The 23,723-nt window shown below is 40.1% G+C and overlaps 1 protein-coding gene across 1 annotated transcript in view; it reads right to left on the reverse strand.

Annotated features, from left to right (window-relative positions):
- The window catches only part of MUC2 (mucin 2, oligomeric mucus/gel-forming), an 85,695-nt gene extending 62,946 nt beyond the window's left edge, over positions 1 to 22,749 (reverse strand). Inside the window, exons 1-15 of the mRNA XM_054970006.1 lie at positions 22,672 to 22,749; positions 21,417 to 21,681; positions 18,755 to 18,869; positions 17,041 to 17,131; positions 16,049 to 16,158; positions 14,285 to 14,501; positions 12,326 to 12,451; positions 12,036 to 12,153; positions 8,216 to 8,354; positions 7,261 to 7,371; positions 6,131 to 6,200; positions 4,451 to 4,588; positions 2,641 to 2,805; positions 2,180 to 2,274; positions 403 to 529 (exon numbers count right to left, since the gene is read on the reverse strand). Of these exons, the coding sequence (XP_054825981.1) occupies positions 403 to 529; positions 2,180 to 2,274; positions 2,641 to 2,805; positions 4,451 to 4,588; positions 6,131 to 6,200; positions 7,261 to 7,371; positions 8,216 to 8,354; positions 12,036 to 12,153; positions 12,326 to 12,451; positions 14,285 to 14,501; positions 16,049 to 16,158; positions 17,041 to 17,131; positions 18,755 to 18,869; positions 21,417 to 21,681; positions 22,672 to 22,741 (1,957 nt within the window). The 5' untranslated portion in view covers positions 22,742 to 22,749. The remainder of the gene's footprint in view (positions 1 to 402; positions 530 to 2,179; positions 2,275 to 2,640; positions 2,806 to 4,450; positions 4,589 to 6,130; positions 6,201 to 7,260; positions 7,372 to 8,215; positions 8,355 to 12,035; positions 12,154 to 12,325; positions 12,452 to 14,284; positions 14,502 to 16,048; positions 16,159 to 17,040; positions 17,132 to 18,754; positions 18,870 to 21,416; positions 21,682 to 22,671) is intronic.
- Between the last annotated feature and the right edge of the window lie 974 nt (positions 22,750 to 23,723).

Here is a 23,723-nt window from a genome sequence, read left to right on the forward strand (position 1 = left end):
TTGGAGACCATGACAAGAAATGCTGAGACACTAATCAGAACACTGCTTATACAACAGCCTTATTATTATGCAATGACAGAAAAATATGGCTTTTAGCTACCAATACACCTTAGCACTGCCTCCCTTCTTAAGTTATGCTTTAGAACCTCCATAAAATGCTTTATTGCCCAGTTCTGAATTTACCACCTCATGTAGTCCCATGGAAATCTCAACAAAATTCCTTGGTGTTTCCCCCTCAATTTAAATGTATTTAAACATTTTGCACACCCCAAAAGCCATCTTGATAAACTCAATTTTTCTGCAGTTATTTATCCCCATCGAATCCCAAAATATTAAGGATAATACACTGTTATGCATGAGGGTTTTGTCAATTACATTTGAGATGATAATGTGGATACTTACTGCAGACAGTATTTCTCCATCCCCACAACATGACCCCTTTGAAAGCACAAGCTCTTGCATAAGATGACAGGGCAGCACACAAGCATTCTTCATTGGCATTACAGCTACAGGTATCATACTTGCACCGCTAGAAAAAAAAATAGTCATTGCAAAAATAGTTCATTGCAAGACAATGAAAAAAGAATTGGAATTCATCTTTGGCGATCCGTACTCCAATACGCAATCATTATAGAAGTAACTATTTACCTGAAAGGAAGGCAACCTCTATGTAAGACCATCCCTCTAAAAAAAAAGGTTGTACATAAAGTTTTTTATTACTGTATCACTGTATGCAGTGTATGCAGTTACATACTGTAACGTGTATGCAAGTTTAGGATGACCTCCTCTTTTGGTGGGGGAAATCCCTTGATCTTCCTTTCAGGTAAATAGAGTACACTTGGATTTTAAACAATTGCAAAGATATTTGTGAACCTTAGAATCTGGGCCGCCCCTGCCCCCCCCCCCCCCGTTCCCACCACCATCTTTTCTTCCTCCATTTGAAAACATTTTGGTGACCAAAGCTGTCTCTTTCTCTTCTTTAGGGCAGGATTCAAGGGCCATTCATCATTTGTTTTTAAGAAGTATTTCAATGGGTTGTTCGCCAACAGTAAGACTATCAGCTCTGCAGGAAGGCTATACCCTAAACTCTAAGTTAGGGCCAAAATACACAATACATAAAATACACAATATGCATGACACAGATGTGCCACTGATGTGTTACAGATACAGGAAACCCCTGAAGAAATGGTACAGAAGGAATGCCTGAAGCCCATCCACTCCCCCCACCCCAGGGCTCCAAAGCCAAATGGAGAGCAACAGAACACTTTGAAGGTGAGTTCCCCTGATTCATACATGTTTGGGCACCTGTGGCACAACTTGTGACACACTTTTTGAATATTTTGGCCCTTTGGTATCATGGCTTGGATCCTCTTCCTCTAAAGTGTCCATTTGTGCAAGATCTGTAGTTTTCAATGGGCCCTTGAGAAAATGGAAGTTGAAGAGGAAGCATGCTCAACTGCAAAGAGTATAGTGTATACCAAACTTGTTCTTAGCATCCAAATTCATTTCATACTGGGTGAGAGCTAGAATTATTAAAGTACTACAAATATAGCATGCTTTCTTTTGTCATCCAGGAATGCCTATGGCTAGAATGCAAACAGCTGCATAACTCCTTCCAAATGTCAATGTGGACCTGGCATTTTTTTGAACAGCACTTCCACCCACTGGTGACTTTTTGAAAATAGTTTGTAGTGACAAAGGAGTCAAAATCTTATGGACTATTTCCAAGTGCCAGGCTCTCTTTGGGGCTTCGGAATTTCTGTTACTTAAATCTTTTTCATAGTTATGGGTTTTAATTCATGTATTTTCAATGAAGGTGTTAAAAATCTGGCTATATCTGAATTTATCATTCATTGTTAGAACTACGGATTGGATCATATGTAGTTTTCTACAAGTAGGAGGGGGCACATAATTTTCAGCAATTCTTCTTTCCCACCAAACAATCTAAAGTTACATCCTAGGCTGTTTTCAGGAGTTCTAAGACAACCAGTTGAGGAGCCACATTTCAGGGAGCACAGTTGGCTGCAGTGGGATAGGGGGATGGGATCCTTCTTGGGATACAACCTTATCAAACAATTGAGAAGAATGCTGCAGAACTTGCTTTACCATCTCTAGTTTTAGAATTCCCTACAAATGAATAGATCCATGAGACAACCTTGAATAATTTTAAAACACACACCTTATAATAATCTGCTGGATCAATAGCTGAGTGACATCTGGCAAAACGGCTTTCTGAACTTTTCAGTAAAGAACACCAATATTCAGCATAATTTTCTGTAACAAAAGGAATAAAGTAAACATTATTATCAACCATTCATTTATAGTCTTATCACTGTAATATTCTCATGTTTATATATTTTGTCCAATCAAAGCAATACAAAGGAGCTAACAAGGAAAGTATTGCATGTATACAGGGATGGGTTAAGGTACTGGAGCACAGTTCAAATCCCCATAACATTCAGATGACAAAAACATAAACAAATAGAAAACAAATAAATGAGGGGAAGCTTGCTCATTCTGGATTATAAAAATAAATACTACATTTAGACTGGTCTTTGACCTAATCATCAGATATAAAAAACATCTGATACAAATGCTGTTGAATTTTGCGGTGTCTTTATGAAAATTACCCTTCCTTACCATTTTCAAGGTTAAGAGTGCAAGGGTGTTCCAATTTATCCACCTTGTCAGTGCAGCTAGTTTGTGCTTTCCATGTGTTAGCAAAGGCAGCCCCTGTTGCTTCAACCATTCCTCCTGATGTCTTGAAATCATCACCTTCTATTCCATTGAAATTCCCACAAAGACCTATTAACAATATAATTGTTTACAGTTACTTTCCTTTTTTTTCTATATAAAATGAGGAGAGCGAGCAATAGTAAACACCACTAAGATCGTCTACTTTAAGGCAAGTAGTTTACAGCCATGTTGGTCCAAAAGGAAAAGCCAAGGACATCATCCATGTAATAACTTCATAAAGACCATCCCAATAACACATAACAGTGTGCAAGCTTTTGAAATCACCATAACTCCACATCAAGCCAGATGTTTTAAAATAAAAAGAAGGGGGAAAGCAAACTTTAAGCAGATTTTTTAGACCATGGTATTAAGAAGACCTCCTCATACCAGCATACTGAGAATTTGCAAACAAAGAACAATCAGATTTCAGGTTACTGCAGGCCAAGGGCCATTAAACGCAATAAATAATAAAATTCCACAGCAACAGTTCTCCCCCAAAGTCTCTACTCTCTCCCTTAAACAGCAAGACTCAAGTCCCTTTTCAGAAGATTATTTACAATCATTCCAAATCCAGCAATTGCTCCCATTCCAACATGCATTCTGCTAAACAAGGTGTTAATAGCTTTCCTCAGGCAAATCTGTGCTCCTGCCTCACATCTGTTATTCTATTGGACAGCTAGAAGAGTCAGTATGGCTGGCTGCCAAATTCCTCACACCCAATAGTTTTTAAATGAATGTTACCAAATTTTGCACAACAAACCTCAATTCTAGTTCAGTTCAACAGTGTAAGTTTCTTCACACTTGGGACAGCAGTGTAGCCTTTTCCCAAGCCATATTAACAAAGTTCAATAATAAATATTGCCCTTAAAATGTATCTTTTTTTTCATTTCATTATTTATTCACTTACAATAAACAATTATTACCCCCCACCCTTTTGTTTGCTACCCTGTTTTAGTTTTTGGAATATAAATGGCATTAAATGACCCAGTGCTAAAATGATTTAAAAAAACCTCTCTCTTTTGCTCTGATTTTTAAAGAATCAGCAACTAGTGCAAGCTTTCATTTCTGGGTCGTGTCAGAAATGACATCATCACCAGAGGACATGAGCATATGTACAAGTATGTATAGCTCCCTGAGCACCCCCTCCCCCCAGTTATGACATGGGGGAAACTGAGCAGCCCTACTTTAAAGGTCAACATCAGAACCTTGAATTGGGCATGGAAGGAAATTGGGAAAACAAGACTGGACTTATATGTCTCTATAGCCCACTCCAGTTAACATACTGGCCAAAGGATTCTGCATTGGTTGCAGCTTCTGGATACTTTTCAAGGCCAGTACAACACAGAGCGCATTGCAGTAGTCTAATCCAGATGTTACCAATCTATGCACCACAGAGGCAAGGTCTTTTTTTGCCTAGAAGTTCTGCAATTGGCTCATCAGCTGAAGCTGATGAAAGGCACCCTTTGCTGCAGCTGCCACCTGCTTATCCAAGAGAAGGCCTGGTCTAGCAGCACCCCCAAGCTACAAACCTGTTCCTTTAGAGAAAACACAGTACAATCCAGAACACGAGACATCCCAGTTCCTCATTTCACTCACACACCCCGGTTTATTGCGATTACGTTTCAGCTTCCATCAATAGTTTTAGTTACTAAGCATTCTCTTATTAGTGCTGATACAAAATTATCTTCCATGCTAGATAAGTTGTTATACTTGCCTTGGAGAATTCCCTTGGCAGATTGATCCACAATAGCAAACAACTGCATAATTGGAACCAACTGGATCTGCAGCTTGAGGCCAAAATATGTCTGTACAATAATATGGTAGGAAGATGGCTGGAAAACTGAGAAGCTAGCTGGAAAACATTGAGAATGCCAAGTCATGTCCTGCTGATTATAATTCATTAATCTCTTTCCTTAGCCACATGGGGAAATAGCAATGAACCTGCCTCATGCCATGCATCAAATATCTTTCACTGCTGCAAAGAATATTGGCATTGGCTGTTATGCAAACCAGGAGATCTCGAAAAGCTAGCTTTTGAGCTGGCATAATTTTCTATTGAGAACAGAGACTGGCTGAGCCACTAAGGAGCAAGAAAAGCAGTACAGTTCCCATAGGAATGATTTATACATTTAAACATTTTCTATGCCACTTTTCCACCCAATTCATGGTCCACACAGTGGCAAATACTAAAATATTAAAACATTTAAAACTGTAAACCATTAAAACATTTCAGACATTAAAAACCATCTAAAATACATATATGTATAATTAAAACAAATAAAATATAACAGACCCTTACAAACATAAAAACATATATCCATAAAACCAAACATGACGGCTAAAAAGAGATTCTGAAGGAAACAAACAAAATAAAAAACTTTTCACCCACTGGAAGAAGGCAAAAATAGAGGGAGACAGATGAATCTCCCTAAGAAATGAGTTCCAAAGTTTTGATGCCATGACTGAGAAGACCCTTTTTTTTGGGTTGCCTCCCATCTAGCCTCAGATGGCTAGAGATTCTGAAGATGACTGGACTGGTCGGATAGGTTCATATGACAGTTGGCAGTCTTTCAAGTATGCTGGTCCCAAGCTGTAGAGGGCTTTAAATAGCAACATCTTGAACTGGACCCAGAAGCAAATTGGGAGTTCATGTAGATGGAACAAGACGGGAGTGATATGGTTCCTTCAAACCACTCCAGTGAACATTCTAGCTACAGCAGTCTTCAATGGCAGCCACATGTAAAGTGCACATGTGCCACGGGGGCAAGATCATTTTTGCCCAAGAAGAGCTGCAGCTAGCTCAGCAGCTGAAGCTGGCAAAAGGCACCCCTGGCCACCACTGCCACCTGTTATCCAACAGGAGGCATGGGTCCAGCAGCACCCCAAAGTTATGAACCTGCTTTTTCAAAAGAACAGCAAAAGACATTCTAATTTCTGGGTCAGCTCTTCCCCCCACCAATAGCACCTCCACTTTGTCGGAGTGCGTTTCTATGCTGCTTATCCATGGAACTTGCTTAAAACAGCTTACAAAATAAAACATAGTACATCAAGTTGTTAGTTAAACCCAGCATTAAAAACCCAGCCAGAGTGCTAAAACATAAAATATCAAGAAGTTTTAACAAGTTTTCAGTCTAAAAATGGCATTAAAAGTCAACTATTTAACTAAAAGCAAGGATGAAAAGAAATGTTTTGGGAATGATGACGTGGCAGGCCTGGGTCACCCATCACCTCCTTCCACAAACCTGGCAGGGTACAAGATTCTGGGGGTCAGCTTGGCTTGGTCCAGGGGAATTAAAAGGCCAATTGTCCCCTAGACCCAACAGCCTAAAATATGAAATGGTCAGCCAAAGAATTATCAGTGCATGAGACAAATGAGCAAGGGTATCCTTCTCACCTGATACATGTGGCAAGTGGACCTCATTTTCATTCAGTAATACAGTACCATCTGATTTGAAAACCACAATCTGTGTGGAGAAACAGTCTTTATTAGTGGGGTCTAAAGAACGTTGAAATAAAGAAATAGGTAAAATGAACATACTGTTAACTAGTGCAGTATGTAAAGGGAATTCATTGTTTTATGCATGAAAGACTGTGAATTACTGAAAGTCTTCTCAAACTTGGGAAACAGCTCAGTAGAGATGGATTTCTGCACAAGCTAAGTAAACTACACTTTAGAGCCTCAGCTTATGAGGAACCTCTAAATACATTTTTTGAATTAAATATACATACATCAGTTAGGTGTAGTAGCTAGAGAGAGAGGCTAGGATTTGCGTGACCCAGGCTCAATTCCCTGCTCTGCCATGGAAGCTCACTGGGAGATCTCGGGCCAGTCACACACTGTCATCCTAACTTACCTCACAAGGTTTGTTATGAGGAAAAAATGGAGATGAGGAGAATGATGTAAACCCCTTTGTGTCCCCATTGGGGAGAAAGGTGGAGTATAAATGAAGTAGCCAAACCTACCACATGGGGTTGTTGTGAGGAAAAAGTGGAGGAGAGGAGAATGATGTAAGCTGCTTTGGGTCCCCACTGGGCAAAAAGGGAGGATATAAATGAATTTAAAAAAATAAAGGTAGCTGAAAATTAGGGGCAGATAAAAGGTAGGTTGGTTGGTGAATAGGAAGGAGAGAAGGAAGAAGGGAAAGGTAATGATACAGGGTCTGCCAGGAGGAAGAAGAGAGGAGAAAGTGTGAGGAGGGCAACAGAAGAAAATGTGAAATATTCCCTGCTGGTCCTTGTGGGTTCCCCACCATGCAACTTGGCCTGGTGGCCAGCACTGTGTGGCTTGGCCATTGTTCTTCCGGAAAGACACTTCAGGGAGAGTAAAGACGGGCAAGGTGAAGACAGGGAGCACATAAAGGTAGGTTGGTGGGTGGGTAGGAAAGTGAGAATAAAGCAGGAAAGGGAGACCAAGTACTTGAGGTTTTAGGGAAGAGAAAGAAGAAATAGTAAGGGAGGGGACTGAGATGCCCCCCACAAGTCCTTATGGGTCCCCTGCTTGTAATAATCTATAGCCAGACTTACATTTTGCTTGTGGTCTATTAAGAGAACTACTGTCTTTAGGCATGTCTGTTTGTCTGTAGAACCACATGATCCCAACTCTCCCAAGAGGACATGGGAGTCATTTTTAGTGCTCTGCAATTATAGAAGAACAAATATCATTGAGGCAACTGCTAATTGCTATTTAAGCTGATTCTATTTATAGAAAGACAAGTAAAACAACACATGAAAACAAAAATCCTATAAATCTTTGCTTATGAGGATGTTAAATTCCATGATTCCACTACAGCCTTTCCCTTTTGCTGTGCAGAATGAGCATTACTCCTCTTTGGGCACATTTTTGTCAGTCTTTGACCTCAAATGTCCAATAAGTAACTCCTTCCCATTTTTAACCATCCTTTAAATATCTTAGATTTAGCAGCATTGAGAATATTTTGTAGTTGCTCCAGTGCTCAAGTTCTGACAGTGCCACAGCCATTTCAGCTGCTGCTCAGAAGCTGAAGGGATGTGACAGGAAAAGGGACAGAAAAGATTCTAGGCAACCAATGGCCTCTGGCACTACATCCTAAGAGATGTGGGCATGGCTCTCTTGTGTCTGCCTTGGGGACCCTATTTGGGTGGAAATGTGGCATAAAAATATTTTAAATTTATAAAATTAAAACTGTAGTACTAGCAGCAAAATTAGCAGCAAAAAGCTGTAGCAAGAAAGTTTCTAATGGTGATTAGAAGAGACTAGGACACAACCGTCAATGCTTAGGATGCTGCAAGTCTGTATACCCAACAGGTCAGCAGTGATAGGGCTGAGCTAACCAGAAAATAAGTTAATTGATTAGGGTGTGAAATTAGGTGCTAACATAGCTAGAACTATTCATGTTGAGCACTCTGTGATCTAAAACTGGTTAGTCTCCTTGTTCCTTTACCTCACAAAGTACACTGCTACATTCCTTTTAAGCAGAGTAGAAATGTCTACTGTACTTACCTTGGTCAGCACATAGTAGCACTCTCCATGAAAAGTGTATTTCTTCCCATCAAAGGTGGTAATGTGAGCTCCTCCTTCCAGTGCACAAGTACCTGGACAGGGTAAATCCTGGCATATCCACCTACCTGACTGGCAGGTGCTGCAGATAAAGAAAAAAATAAGGAATCAAAGGAGGGAGCAGGGCAATGAAGAAAATAAGATGCTTTGAATGTTTTTGCATTGGAAATAAGTCTAGTGTTTTCCCATCTAGTAACTTAATCTCTTAGAAATTATTCTGCATTCAGCAAGCCATAAAATTGTTAGCACTGCATTACACACAAATCCCTTCCCTCAGGAAACTGTCTGGGAAGATATCATGCAGAAAACAGAAAGGGGTTTCTTTCATACATGAAGGTTAGCTATTTAGGTGGGCCAATACATAATTCTCCCCCATTTCCAAAGGACTTCATCAACAGTGGCATCAGGACTGTGAAAGCCTGCCCTCCATCCTTCCTGACACTATTTTGGCATCAGGGCAAGACAAAACCTGCTGGTACTGATTTTTTTTGGCTAGTTTCCCTCCCTGCCATTTTCTTGACTTACTTTGCCCAACTTCTAAGATCATCTAGTTATTTTTATTGGTTTTTACTGTTTTGAGGTGGTGTGTGTGTGTTTGTATAGTTAGTTTCTTGAGGGCTTGCATCAGCCTAAAAGTGGGGCATTAATATTTTAAATAAATAAATAAAGCTTGGGCTTGCTGTGGATCCTGGACAATTTCCCCCTACTTTTATTACATATGTCATGCCAGGTTAATTAGTACAATGTCCTCAAATACAAAGTCTTACTGAACATTGGATGTGAAGGAACTTAACCTTTATTCAAGAAGCTGATCAAGAAAATGTGTCACTGGGGACCAAGATAACCCATACTATGGTATTCTGAAAATTGGACAGTGAAGAAAATTGACAGAAAGAAAATTGATTCATTTGAAATATGGTGCTGAAGAAGAGTTTTACAGATATCATGGCTAGCCAAAAAGACAAATATGTGGGTGTTGTGGGTTTTCCGGGCTGTATTGCCGTGGTCTTGGCATTGTAGTTCCTGACGTTTCGCCAGCAGCTGTGGCTGGCATCTTCAGAGGTGTAGCACCAAAAGACAGAGATCTCTCAGTGTCACAGTGTGGAAAAGATGTAGGTCATTTGTATCTACTCAGGAGGGGTGGGGTTGAGCTGAGTCATTCTGTAAGAGTTTCCCAGGGTGTGGAATGCTAATGGCGGGAGGCTTCACTGTATCCTGAGGAGGGTCTTTTGCATATGGATTGGTGCTTGATGTGCTAATCTTCTCTGCAGGGCTATTGTCGGGTGTGGAGTGTTTTGTTGGCCTGGTGTTTTTCAGAACTGGAGCCCATGCTCTGTTCATTCTTAAGGTTTCTTCTTTCCTGTTGAAGTTTTGCTTATGCTTGTGAATTTCAATGGCTTCCCTGTGCAGTCTGACAAAGTAGTTGGAAGTGTTGTCCAGTATTTTGGTGTCCTGGAATAAGATACTGTGCCCTGTTTGAGTTAGGCTATGTTCAGCCACTGCTGATTTTTCAGGCTGTCCAAGTCTGCAGTGTCTTTCATGTTCTTTTATTCTTTTCTGGATGCTACGCTTTGTGGTCCCGATGTAAACTTGTCCACAGCTGCAGGGTATACGGTATACTCCTGCAGAGGTGAGGGGGTCTCTGCTGTCTTTTGCTGATCGTAGCATCTGTTGTATTTTTCGGGTGGGTCTGAATACTGCTTGAAGGTTATGCTTTTCCATAAGCTTTCCCATCTGATCAGTAATTCCTTTGATATATGGCAAAAACACTTTTCCTGTAGGTGACTGTTTTTCCTTGGTTGTTTGATTCATCCTGGGTTTGATTGCTCTTCGGATTTCATTTCTGGAGTAGCCATTTGCCTGAAGTGCGTGGTTTAGATGATTAATTTCCTCATTGAGAAAGCGCGGCTCACATATCCGTCTTGCACGATCCACTAATGTTTTCATTATGCCTCTTTTCTGTCGGGGATGATGATTGGAGTTTTTGTGTAAGTACCGATCAGTGTGAGTTGGTTTCCTGTAGACCTTGTGACCTAACTGAAAGTTTGCTTTGCGGATGACCAAGGTATCCAGGAATGAGAGTTTTCCCTCACTTTCTTTCTCCATTGTGAATTGTATGTTCAGGTGGATGTTGTTGAGATGATTCAAAAACTCCCTCAATTCTTCCTCTCATTCCTGGATACCTTGGTCATCCGCAAAGCAAACTTTCAGTTAGGTCACAAGGTCTACAGGAAACCAACTCACACTGATCGGTACTTACACAAAAACTCCAATCACCATCCCCGACAGAAAAGAGGCATAATGAAAACATTAGTGGATCGTGCAAGACGGATATGTGAGCCGCGCTTTCTCAATGAGGAAATTAATCATCTAAACCACGCACTTCAGGCAAATGGCTACTCCAGAAATGAAATCCGAAGAGCAATCAAACCCAGGATGAATCAAACAACCAAGGAAAAACAGTCACCTACAGGAAAAGTGTTTTTGCCATATATCAAAGGAATTACTGATCAGATGGGAAAGCTTATGGAAAAGCACAACCTTCAAGCAGTATTCAGACCCACCCGAAAAATACAACAGATGCTACGATCAGCAAAAGACAGCAGAGACCCCCTCACCTCTGCAGGAGTATACCGTATACCCTGCAGCTGTGGACAAGTTTACATCGGGACCACAAAGCGTAGCATCCAGACAAGAATAAAAGAACATGAAAGACACTGCAGACTTGGACAGCCTGAAAAATCAGCTGTGGCTGAACATAGCCTAACTCAAACAGGGCACAGTATCTTATTCCAGGACACCAAAATACTGGACAACACTTCCAACTACTTTGTCAGACTGCACAGGGAAGCCATTGAAATTCACAAGCATAAGCAAAACTTCAACAGGAAAGAAGAAACCTTAAGAATGAACAGAGCATGGGCTCCAGTTCTGAAAAACACCAGGCCAACAAAACACTCCACACCCGACAATAGCCCTGCAGAGAAGATTAGCACATCAAGCACCAATCCATATGCAAAAGACCCTCCTCAGGATACAGTGAAGCCTCCCGCCATTAGCATTCCACACCCTGGGAAACTCTTACAGAATGACTCAGCTCAACCCCACCCCTCCTGAGTAGATACAAATGACCTACATCTTTTCCACACTGTGACACTGAGAGATCTCTGTCTTTTGGTGCTACACCTCTGAAGATGCCAGCCACAGCTGCTGGCGAAACGTCAGGAACTACAATGCCAAGACCACGGCAATACAGCCCGGAAAACCCACAACAACCATCATTCTCCGGCCGTGAAAGCCTTCGACAATACAACAAATATGTGGGTTCGAGATCAAATCAAGCCTAAATTTTTCCCAGAAGTTAAGGTCACATCATGAGAAAACAAGATTCCCTGGAAAAGAAAATAACGCTAGGAAAAGTTGAAAAAGATGAAAACTCAACATGAGATGGTTGACTCAATAAAGAATGCTGCATGCTCCAGTTTGCAAGATCTGAGCAAAACTCTCAGTGGCAGAACATCCTGGAGGCCACCGTAAGTCAGAAGCATAGCACATAACACACACACACACACAATCAAGAAGATATTCATGTTATCGGGTAAGATTCCCAGTTCAACGATAACCCGCCCTGAGCCTGCTGGCGTGGGGAGGGCAGAATATAAATCTAATAAATTAAATTAAATTAATAAGTGACAACTCTAAAATAGAATGCCCTCCCCAAAATTACTTTTTAAAATGCTGCAGAGGGAAATGAATTCCTTACCAATTTTCACACTCATTGGTGATGTTTTGCCCTGGGGAATATAGATTCCCATGAAGTTTGCAATAACATTGGCTTGTTGCCACACAGCCTTTTCCAGTAATATCATCATATACTGTGCCTGTAAAAAAAATCCACAACATGCTCCTTAATTCAAGATAACCAAAGCTGCAAACCTGTGAGGTTACAATGAAAGCTAGTAACTTGTTGCCACCCAGCTGAGAAGGGATTTGACCCTGGGTTTTACATATCAAATGCATATTTACATCCATGGTGCAACACTGAAGCATTACCTTCAGGGCAAAAGCAGCCATCCATGTAGTGCTCTTCACATAGGCTGCTAATCTCCAGATGTGAGCAGGTGTCCATACAGGGTGAGCCACTTTCCAGATAGACCATGTTTCCAGGACAAGACTTAGCTAAAATAATGAAAGAGAAGCAAGAATTGATTAGAAATAAATTCTGCCTTCCAAGAACACATACTTAACAGTGGAAAAACAAAGTAGTTAACACTAATGAGGAATATAGCCTATCATTAGCAAAACATTTTAAATGAAAATTGTCATTTTTATGGGCAACTGATCTTTTAAAATATTGAATTGACCATTTTTCAGTAAAAATAAAAGTATTTTCAGGAAACTTTAACAAATGTCAAAAGGCTCAAATTTGACATAGATCCAGAGGAGTTAGCCGTGTTAGTCTGTAGTAGCAAAATCAAAAAGAGTCCAGTAGCACCTTTAAGATGAACCAACTTTATTGCAGCATAAGCTTTCGAGAATCACAGTTCCCTTCGTCAGATGCATGGAGGGCAAGAAGAAACTGGTCAGATATAGAGGAGGAGAGGGGAGGGAGGAGTAGATGCAAACAGCTGCTTCTGATATGGAGATCAGTTTGCTTCTGTTAAGGAAATCAGTTACTTCTGATAATGAGATAACCATTCATAGTCCCTATTCAGTCCAAGCCTAACTGAGTCAAATTTACATATGAATTCCAATTCAGCAGCTTCCCGTTGGATTTTGTTTTTGAAAGGTTTCTGTTGAACTACAGTGACATCTAAGTCCTTGATGGAATGTCCTGATAGATTGAAGTGTTCTCCCACTGGTTTCTGGATGTTGCCATTTCTAATGTCAGATTTGTGTCCATTTATTCTTTTGCATAGCGGTTGGCTGGTTTGTCCAATGTACAGAGCAGATGGACATTGTTGGCACATGAGGGCATATATCACATTGGAGGATGAGCAGCTGTAAGAGCCAGAGACAGTGTAGTTGACGCCATTGGGTCCTGTACTTGTATTCCCTGGGTAGATATAAGGGCAGAGCTGGCATCTGGGTCTGTTGCAGGGCCTGGTACCGTTGGAGAGAAATTCGTTGTAGATTGGCTCTGGCAAAACAGACAGCCTTGCAGTGCTTCCTGAAGACTTCTAATGATAGTGCACCCCTGTTCTACAAAGGAGGAGCTACAGTGGAAAAGGCCTGGATCTGGTTGATGCCAAGCAGGATACCTTAAGTGGAGATACAGCCAGTAGGTGGCAGTCCGAGGACCACAGTTGGTATGCTATTATGTACAGAAGGAGACTGTCCTATCTGCTCTCAAGCCAGTCTGACCATAAGAACAGAAGGCTGGTTTCTATGCACAGTCTTTAAAACTAAGAATATTTTTGTTAATATAAGATTCACTTGTTGACAAATTTCTTAGGACTGTAAATTTTATAAAAACTTTGCATCCAGCCCAGTATAATATACTAACATTTAACTACTTTTCTGTGTTTTGTATCCTGCATCTGGGTCTGTTGCAGGGCCTGGTACCTGTGCTGGTGACTCTGCTAGCCGATTCATGATTGTAAGTGAGAAGTCGTTTAAGGTTGGGGGGCTGTCTGTAGGCATTTGACATGTGGCATTTGACATGTAGGCATTTGACATGTGGGTGTGTGAGAGAAAATAATAATATATATGTTTAAAAATGACGTATATATTTGATAAAATCCAAAGGAAGACAACTGAAATTATAATCCTCTTTAATTGCACGGGAGTTAAGCACATAACTTTGCCAAACCTTATTTTCTTGTATTCAGTTCTGCTTCTCAATCAGAAAGCAAAATTCCAAAGCCTTCTTCCATCACAATCATGGAAAAACTCCTATTAGTTATTACAAGGAGAAAGGAGCAGGTCTAACAACTTCCTGTCATGGATGGTGTTTGACAATTGCACCTTCTGTTAGCCAGTTAAGTCTGCAGAAACCACGACAACACTTACGACAAAACTGCGATGTCCTCCAGTTCTGAGGTTTGCCACCAGAGTGGGAGCACTGACGCGAGTACTCTGAGACGGTGCTGCAGAGGCAGAAGGAGTCCTCCGCTTGCTGGCAAGCGCATTTGTCCTGCATGCAAGCTCGAATATACTGTTCCAGATTCAGGCGGGATTCACAGTCCGCAAAGGCAGGAGCAGTCAGTAGTTTCTCACACTCATCCCGCTAGACAGAAAAAGAAGAATGATTTAACAGACCTCCTAAACATCTTGTGTTGCCTTTTTCCAAAGTGGCTTCTAAAGTAACAGTAACAAACCCAGGTGGTTCAAATGATGGATCTAAATAGAGGATTCAAACTTCTGAAATAATGAACCTAGAATATTAGCCTCAGTGCCAGTTGTTTGGGAGGATTCACTTTTGAATGACATCAAGTACATAAGATAGTAGGACCTTAAGATTAAACACCTGAATTTTTTTCTTGAAATGTTTTCATAGCATTTGGAATGCAGATATGTTATGAAATTACAGTCTCAAAACCTGATTGTCTCTTCTGTACACTGGCAGTGCAATCCTAAGCAGAGATACTCCAGTCTAAGCCTATTGAAATCAATGGCAGTTTGAGAATGAACTGTGCCACAATGAACTGTGGCAGTTTGAGAACTATTGAAATACAATAAAATGCAGGGGGGGTGACTTTACCGGGGGGGCGAAGAGGTAAATGAAAATTTCTAAGCAGTTATGTCATTAGATTATTATATGTAGAATAAGATATAGAATATTGATAGAAAATAATTAACCATAAGGATTAATCATAAGGACTGACTAATTAACATTATTTTTGGTAAAATTTGTATAATGTACCAAACTGAATAAGTTTATCTGAAGATATATATGAGTCAAATTGATTGATATTATATGATGATAGTTATATAGATTTATAATTGAAGGGGGACAAAAATAGTAATGTAATTAAATATAACTAAAGCAGAAAGAAGAAGATAAGTAGAATGAGTAACATATAGAGCATAAGTTAAATTGGTTGATTTATATGAATGTATGGTTTATATGGTTTATGATCTATAGAAATATTTGAAATTATGAAAAATGGGATAAATTGTTTATCCAACAGGGAAAAAGGGACTCAAAGTTAGGGTACAGAGTATCAAAAATAGTTAAAGAATTATTGCTTAGAATAAAGGGAGAATATATACTTGTTAGATAGAGGAATATAAAAGGAGTAAGGGAAAAGGGACAAAGGGTTGGAAAACTGTTGGAAGTCAACAAAAATGGGGGGAAAGGGAGGGGGTTAGAAATTGGGAAATGGGAGAATTGATTGTAATGTGAAAATAATTGATCCTAACCCAATAAAAAAATTTTCAAAAAAAAAAAAAGAAATCAATGGGCTTAGGCTGGAGTAACTCTTCTTAGGATTGCAATGTAAGTCCAACAACTTGAGTTCCAGGACTCTCCTTGTTAGTAAGGGCAGTACATCATGGAGCTCTGCAGAGTCTTGGGTGTATTTACTTAGTGCATATGCAAAACTTCCTTGTCCCCTGCTTTTTTCAAAATCCACACAGTACAGGGAAGAAATTCAAGAAACTGAGCATATGCCTTAAATCACAAAGGAAACTCTTCTTGGTCTTCTTTTCAAAGCATTAATTGGAAACATTGTAAAGCTCAAACTGCATTCATACTTATCCTGCAACAGAGATTGATATCGTATAATTGAAGTGTGTACAGCTCAGGGTCCCAAGCAGTTTTTAATGACTTACATGCTGGTCACAAAGATCAACAGTATGTGTCTCATCAGGATCTTCACATACTACATTAGGCTTGCTAATCTTCTGTAGGTTTCCAAATGTGATTGCATTGTAACTCAAGCCTATGAGGGGGGGAAAAAAGAATTGTACAACAAAACGTTTATTTAAACAAATAAGCACCTGAATGAAAATAACCCTCCTTTCTTGCTTTTAATTGTCTAAGTTCTAACAAAAGAATCTGCTGGATCTACAAAACTACACATGACAGTGAATTTACACTTAATACTACACATAGAAGGGCTATTAATCCAGAGGACTACTGAAAAAAAGTTATGCTCTTTTAATAGTTAGCCAGAGTATATACCATCCTGGTTTTTCAGTCATTAACAAGAATTAGAACTATCATTCAGAATTATACATTACATTCATTTATTGTGGATTACGCAGCCCATTTAAAGCTTTAATCTATTTATTTTTATATATTCTAATATTAACTAAAATTGATACATTTTGAATTCTTCTACAGTTTCAGTCCCTACTTATGTGTTGATTTCTCAATACCCTATTAAAAGCTCTGGCAAAAAAGACAGCCTTGCAGTGCTTCCTGAAGACTTCTAATGATAGTGCACCCCTGTTCTACAAAGGAGGAGCTACAGTGGAAAAGGCCTGGATCTGGTTGATGCCAAGCAGGATACCTTAAGTGGAGGTACAGCCAGTAGGTGGCAGTCCGAGGACCACAGTTGGTATGCTATTATGTACAGGAGGAGACTGTCCTATCTGCTCTCAAGCCAGTCTGATCATAAGAACAGAAGGCTGGTTTCTATGCACAGTCTTTAAAACTAATAATATTTTTGTTAATATAAGATTTGCTTGTTGACAAATTTCTTAGGACTGTAAATTTTATAAAAACTTTGCATCCAGCCCAGTATAATATACTAACATTTAACTACTTTTCTGTGTTTTGTATCCTGCAAATTGGATCTCTGTATTGTTGTTCTACTCACCATTGGAGAGAAATTCATTGTAGATTGGCTGCCCATTGTAATCTCCACAAAGACCACAAGTATTATTGTTAAACTTGGCATCAAGCTCAAGCTAAGTTGAAAAAAGCAAAACCAGAAAGAACATCTTAGTTGTGACAGCAAACAAAAATAGGATGCTTCTTTATACGGAGTCCAATAATCAGGCCATCTGCTGCTCAGACCAGCAGTGATACTGCAGATTATGTTTTCCTCATCTTCCGCCTGGTCCTCCCCAGTTCAGTTTGGAACTTAGGGCCAAGCTACACATGACGAATGACACTTGAACGGCAAGTGTATTTCTCCCTGTTCACTTGCCCTCCACTCAATCCACTTGCCGTTCAAGTGTCATTCGTCATGTGTAGCTTGGCCCTTAATTCTCAGGCATGCCCAATTTGGATGAAAACTATGGTACACAGGAACATGGTGCTTAAGTGTCCCCCTTCAGTATTTTCCTGACCTGTAACAGTCCCACAAGGCAGTATTTGCCCTATTTGGAACTCCATGTGTACTCATTGTGTATATGCGGAATTCCCCCACTGAGCCAATACTGCCCCCACAGCCCTTTCAGATTGGGAGGGAGGCTTAAGCACCTTCTCCCTGTGCAACACAGTCCTAATCCAAATCTACATGTACCTGGGAATTAAGTTCCCAGAATGGTATGTGCAACATACATTTGATAAACCAGGGGAAGACAAAGAATGGTGCGAGTAAAATATAGTATATAGTTGGGATCTAAGACCCTTTGACCTGGAGACACCAGGAACTTTGACATGTATCACACATGCTCTTCCACTGAGCTATGGGCTCTCTCTCTCTTTGAAGACTAATCTGACAAACAAATTATCTAGCAAAAGTTTCATAAAAGGATTGGACTTGAAATACAGAAAATATCTAAGTTAATGAATTTTCTGGGAGAGACGAGCTTATTCCTGAAGGTTTTGGAATTGGGTTGTTATGGAGTGAAGAATTTCTTTTTCCAAAATTCATTTTTTAGATATAATCATTGATTCCTCTTATTCTCTTTTAAGAGCAGCATTTCTCTTTCATTTCTCTCTGAAGAGAAATCAAGGTACCCTTTTGTAACTTCAGCTCTTGCAGTTGTTTTACGCTGCAGGTAATCTAGTAGGACAATAGGAAGGCTTGCAAAGACATTGCCTGCCTCTACGCATCTACAGAGTGAAATTTTGAATTTTTGCCTCCTGCCCTTCCTCTACTCAACTTTCATTTTGATTAAAAAGGAATTGATTAGAAACTGCATCCAAATTTCTTTTAAAAGAGGAAAGAAAAGGATTTCAGGGAGAAATTGGGTAAAGAGGAATTAAAAGAATTTCTCTTAACAACCCGAGTTTGGAATTAAACCTTTCGAGGATATAATACAGAGTGACTCTTTATATTGTAATGGGATCAAATTTGAGCACTATTGTATTCCATCTAATAATCCCAGAGCCATAAAAAGCTTTTAAACTCATCTGGAATTGGCTTAAGCTCAACCTCCACTACTCAGTCCCTCAACTATGGAACAGCTGCTGAGAACACTTTTCCCTGTTGTCTAGAGGTACACTGAAGAGAATACTCATGGTCCATTTTAACCATTATGATGAGACACAGGGAAGGAAGTTAGACTCTTAAGAAAACTGAGCCCAATACATAAAGGCTATACCAAAGCATTAAAACAGAAGTCAAGTGCCATACATACCATCAAGGCATCTTCTCTGTTCCACATTAGAACCATCCCCACTCTGGCATAGATCTTGGTGTATATATCACTCTTCTCAATCAGGATACCAGAACTATAGTATGGTGTCCTTACACTGCCGAGAAGAAAGTCACACAAAGTTTACATTAGACTCCATTGCTCGTGAAGATCCATCTTCTGTCTCCAACTTTTTTATATCCTGCACCTCAACAGCTGCTCTTCAGTATGCAAGATAAAACTTTATTCATAATAAATGACATTGTTCCTAGTGTAAACATGAATATTTCAAACAAAGCAGATTATTATTAATAATCTGTAAGAGTTTGTCAGGTTGCTTTCAGTTTCAAATCTGCAAGTTCATCTGTGTAAATAAAAGGTTAAATTTTTCTTGTGACTGAGTCAGTTCTATTTTCATCTGCAATTTTCCAATGCATGCCAGATTTTAGATCTAGCAGTGTCATTGCTCATTACAGTTAGTTAAGTCCAAGATATCTTACCTTCGCCCTTTCTCCTCTCATCCTTATTTACTTACTGAAGGTTTATATTGCACCATCATGTCTAACAAGGGACTAAATGGAAGCCTTCCATAGCAACAGGAAAAAGACAATCATACACAAACACACACACAGTCCAAATAAAGAAAATCAGGAATCTGGCAATTGAATTCAGCTCTGCAGCTATGTAATAGATTTCTATTACCTGTGACTCAGAATGAGTGTAACAGCATTATACTTATATGCACTGCAGACTCAATATGGTATACCCCTTTGGTGTCCTTAAACCCACAGCCCTTAAAATGAATGGTGTTATGAGAAAATTAATGCTTAACAAAGTGACTCCTGGTGCATCTTTAGTAGAGATGGGCATGGAACAAAAAAAAATGAACCAGGAAGTTCGTGGTTTGTGGGTTTCACAAACCACAAGCGATGGAACTGGACCACTTACAAACCAGTTCATGGTTCGTGGGGTTTAAATGCCCCTTTCCAGCCTTAACAGCAGCAGGGAAAGGGGCATTTAACAGTTTAAAGGGCACATTCCTGCCTTGCAAGCAGCAGGTCCCTTTAAACTATCAGCTGGCAGGCGGCAGGGGGGGATCCCCCCCTCACCGCCTGCCAGCTGATAGTTTAAAGGGTGCACCAAAGAAATATAAAGGAAGCACGCCAAGAATTATTATATTGCCCTATGTACAATAATACACTCAAAATTACAACAATGGGTGCAATGACAATTGTTTACAATAATCATAGTTTAAAGGGACCTGCCGGTGGCAGGGCCCTTTAAACTGCCCAAACCCCAAACCCCTTACCCCCCACCTCCCAACCGCACCCCCACACTCACCTTCCCCTACAGTGCGGCATCTTTTCTTTCCTCCCGGGAGGGGCAAGAAGGCTGTTTTCAGCCTCTTCTGCCAACCTGTAGGCCCCCAGGGTGGCGGAAGAGGCCGAAAACGGCCTTCCCGCCCCTTCCAGGAGGAGAGCAAGGACGCCGCACTGCAGGGGAAGGTAAGTATGGGGCTGGGGCTGGGGGGGGGATAGAGGGCTGGAGTTTGGGAAGTTTAAAGGGACCTGCCCTTGCAAGTCCCTTAAAGGAGCAGTTTAAATGGCCATTTCCCTGGGGAAGTGGCCATTTAAACTGCCCCTGTAAATATGACCCAACAAACCAGTATACAGTTCATGGAAGTTCCGTGAAAAGGAGCTTCCACAAACGCTGGTTCGCGAACCCCAAAGCAGCCAGGTTCGTGGGTTTTTTGGGGTTGTATTTAGGTTTGTGCCTATCTCTAATCTTTAGATTTCAGTCATAGAGCTCTTTATAGCCATTTTTACAGAGTGGGAGCTTATTGTATGTTTAATTCACACTAGAGACTCTGCTGCAGAGTAAATAGTCAACTTAAGAATAGGGGAAGAGGTCACATTACAGGAAAAGAAAAATATTAACATTCACAGTGAGAAGGAGGATGTCTCATTAAGCCAATTACTTAACAATTGGCATGGATTTATAAAGCCATAATCTGCTGAAGAATGTCCTCTGCATGGCAGATTACTTCTTCAAGAAGAAACACACACGATCTACCTCAGTTGTACTAGCAATTGAAAAAACAGCTTCAGTTGATACGAGTCAAGCAGAGCCAGATCATCCACTGACTAAATGGGTCATTTGTCCCTCATGTCAGCGCTGCTGTTGTCTGATTCCTATCTCTTTCCTTTATGCTGTGCATGAACAGGGATAAAGCAGCAGCTGAGTCCAAGTAAGTGATAGAATCAGTAAGCATATCTGAAAATGGGCCGCATCTGAAGCGAAAGAAGGAGAAGGCAAAGGTAACAAGGTTCAGGCCTAAACCTAGATGCCAGAAAGTCTTACGATTGTTGTGGAGACAGAAAGGCACCCATGACACTAATTGAGATCTGGTGTGGTCCAGTGGTGAGCTTGGATGTAAAGCAGACCTTCATACTAGTTCCAGCCTAGCTACAGGCTCATGTGATAGCCTTGGGTAAGCTACTGTTTCTGTAATATAATCATGATAATGTTTTATCTTAACCAAATAAAGCTGTCCAATAAAAACAATGAGCTATATAAACTGCAACCCAGCAAGTGAAAAGCTCCAAAGACAACAACTCACAGAAAATGCATGCCTTAGAGAGTCAGTAATGTGACAGGAACTTACATTTGCCCATCCACCACAACCATCTTGTGAGTGAGGTAGACTGCAACACCTTTAATTGTGACAAGAACATATTGGATGTCAGGGTGTCCTTGATCATTCAGTTCACGCTGGATGTGGACAGAGAACTCCCTATAAGACCCTTGGCAGTCAGAAGCAAAGTTGTAATCACACAGGCCAGGAAACTGGTAGAAATCACCATCAAAAGTTTTGAAGTGGTTGTTCCCCCAGGTACTGCAGACATAGTGGCCATGATTAGGATTTCTTCCTGAAGTGACAAAGAATGAGGACAAAATACCCATTAAGTGGAATCATGGAGAGAGAAAGCAGAGGACTGGAGCTTATACAATTAAATAAAAATAAGTTACAAAATCTAGAGAACCTTTGAAGAGGAAACCACCTGTTTCCAGTGTTCATCATGCTCAATATAGTATTGCAAGCCACATGAACATTTAAAAGATGCATAACAACTGAGCAATTTCTATGGCTGCTGTTTATTTACCCATGGAAATAAACCACGTAGCAGCCTCAATAGCTCAGACTGGCCTGAGCTTGTCAAGGCTTGGAAGCTAAGTGGGGTTGGCCATGGTTAGTATTTGGATGGCAGACTACCAAGGAAGACCATGGTTGCTACAAAGAGGAAGGCAATGGTAAAACACCTCTGCTCATCTTTTGCCTTGAAAACCCCATGACAGGTCACCATCGGCTGATTGGAGTGAGGGCACTTAATCATGAATTACAGATCTTGTATTAATAAAGAATTAATGGTAAACCGCTGCCACTTACATCGAAAAATAACTATATCCTCCACTAAATATAACACAAGTTTGAGAATATTGAAAAAATGATAGGTCTGTTTTATTTTTCTGTTCCAAAGAAAGAAAAAGTCCTGATCCATTTATAGGTCATCAGTAGTAGAACATTAATGATGATTTCATAATCAAAATTACTGGATGATAGCGCCATCATACTAATATAATACATTCTTATTCCCCTACTCACCTTGCCACAAATAACCAAAGGCAGGATCCCCTGTATCTTAACCCTGTTAGCATATTAGTTCGCAACAACCAGATTATTATTTGTAAGAAGCTTAGAGCAGGACTATCCAATGCACATCATATGGAATGCACCATATCCCTAAAAAGTCCTCTTGATTACCTGAATAACTGAATTTTTTCACTCATTTTGCACTGCAACAGTGTTCCCCAGGCTTCCCCAATGGACAATTCCCTAACATCTCCTTTAAAATTCTTACCTTTTTTAATTTCACCTGCATAACAAAGGCCCAGCCATAGTATCAAAAGGCTGGGTATTCTTAGTCCCATGGTAGCAGAGCTGAGGACAGAAACTCTTCTAAACCTTTCCTTTATATAATGCCCATTGATGCAGTTCATGCCATCACAGGGGAGGAGATGGAAGAGGAGGAGAAGGAGGGATCAAAATGAGTGCAATGTTTGCGAAGATTAGAAAGTAAACAGCTGAAATTTTATTGTAATATGTGTAATCCAGCATTCAGGAAATATTGATTCAGTTCTTGTGTAGTTTTTTTAATTGCCTTTTTACATTTTATTTATCCTAAAGGTTGCTAGTAGTCCATCGGTCACACGCAATTCCTCACTGCAGAAAGTAATGGAACAATGTTGGAATTTCTTAATTTAAATGTGATCTGTGATTCCTTTAGCATGTCTTCCAAAATAATTAGGACAGTTTAAACTTTCTCTGGAGACTCAAGATTTTGAGTAACTGATAACACACACACTCTTTTGGTGGGGGTGGTGTGGGCAGGAGTAAAGAACTGAAGAATTTAGCATAATGATGCTGGTGGCTGAGAGACAAAGAACTGAACTAGTTCTATGCACTCAAGTGGGCAACAGGAGAGGTACCCTGTCAAAAATACCACCACTATGCCACACAACAAACTTCTTTTGAAACTGATAGGGCTTTCAAAACCAATTTGTGTTATGACCTGGGGGATGAGAATGGCAAGGCTGGGCATTTAAGTAAGGCAAAATGTATCCCTCCAAAGACCTGTGAAAATGTGTGTAACATATTTGAAAGGAGGAAACAAACTCACAAGAAGGGGCATTGTTTGGGGGAGTGAATCAGAAATGACGTCACTTCAGATTTGACCTGACAGTAACATCGTAAGATACGACATTACCAAGTAACAAAAACCTACACTCTCAAAAACCTACACCAACAGTCAATGAAAAAATGAATGGGAAAAAAATCTGTTTTTAGAAAAAACACAAAATTATGCACTGAAAATATATCGAAAGGTAACTGAATCCATGACTATTTGCAAGA

Source organism: Eublepharis macularius, chromosome 2 (assembly GCF_028583425.1).
Source record: "Eublepharis macularius isolate TG4126 chromosome 2, MPM_Emac_v1.0, whole genome shotgun sequence".
NCBI classification, from domain to species: Eukaryota; Metazoa; Chordata; class Lepidosauria; order Squamata; family Eublepharidae; genus Eublepharis; species Eublepharis macularius.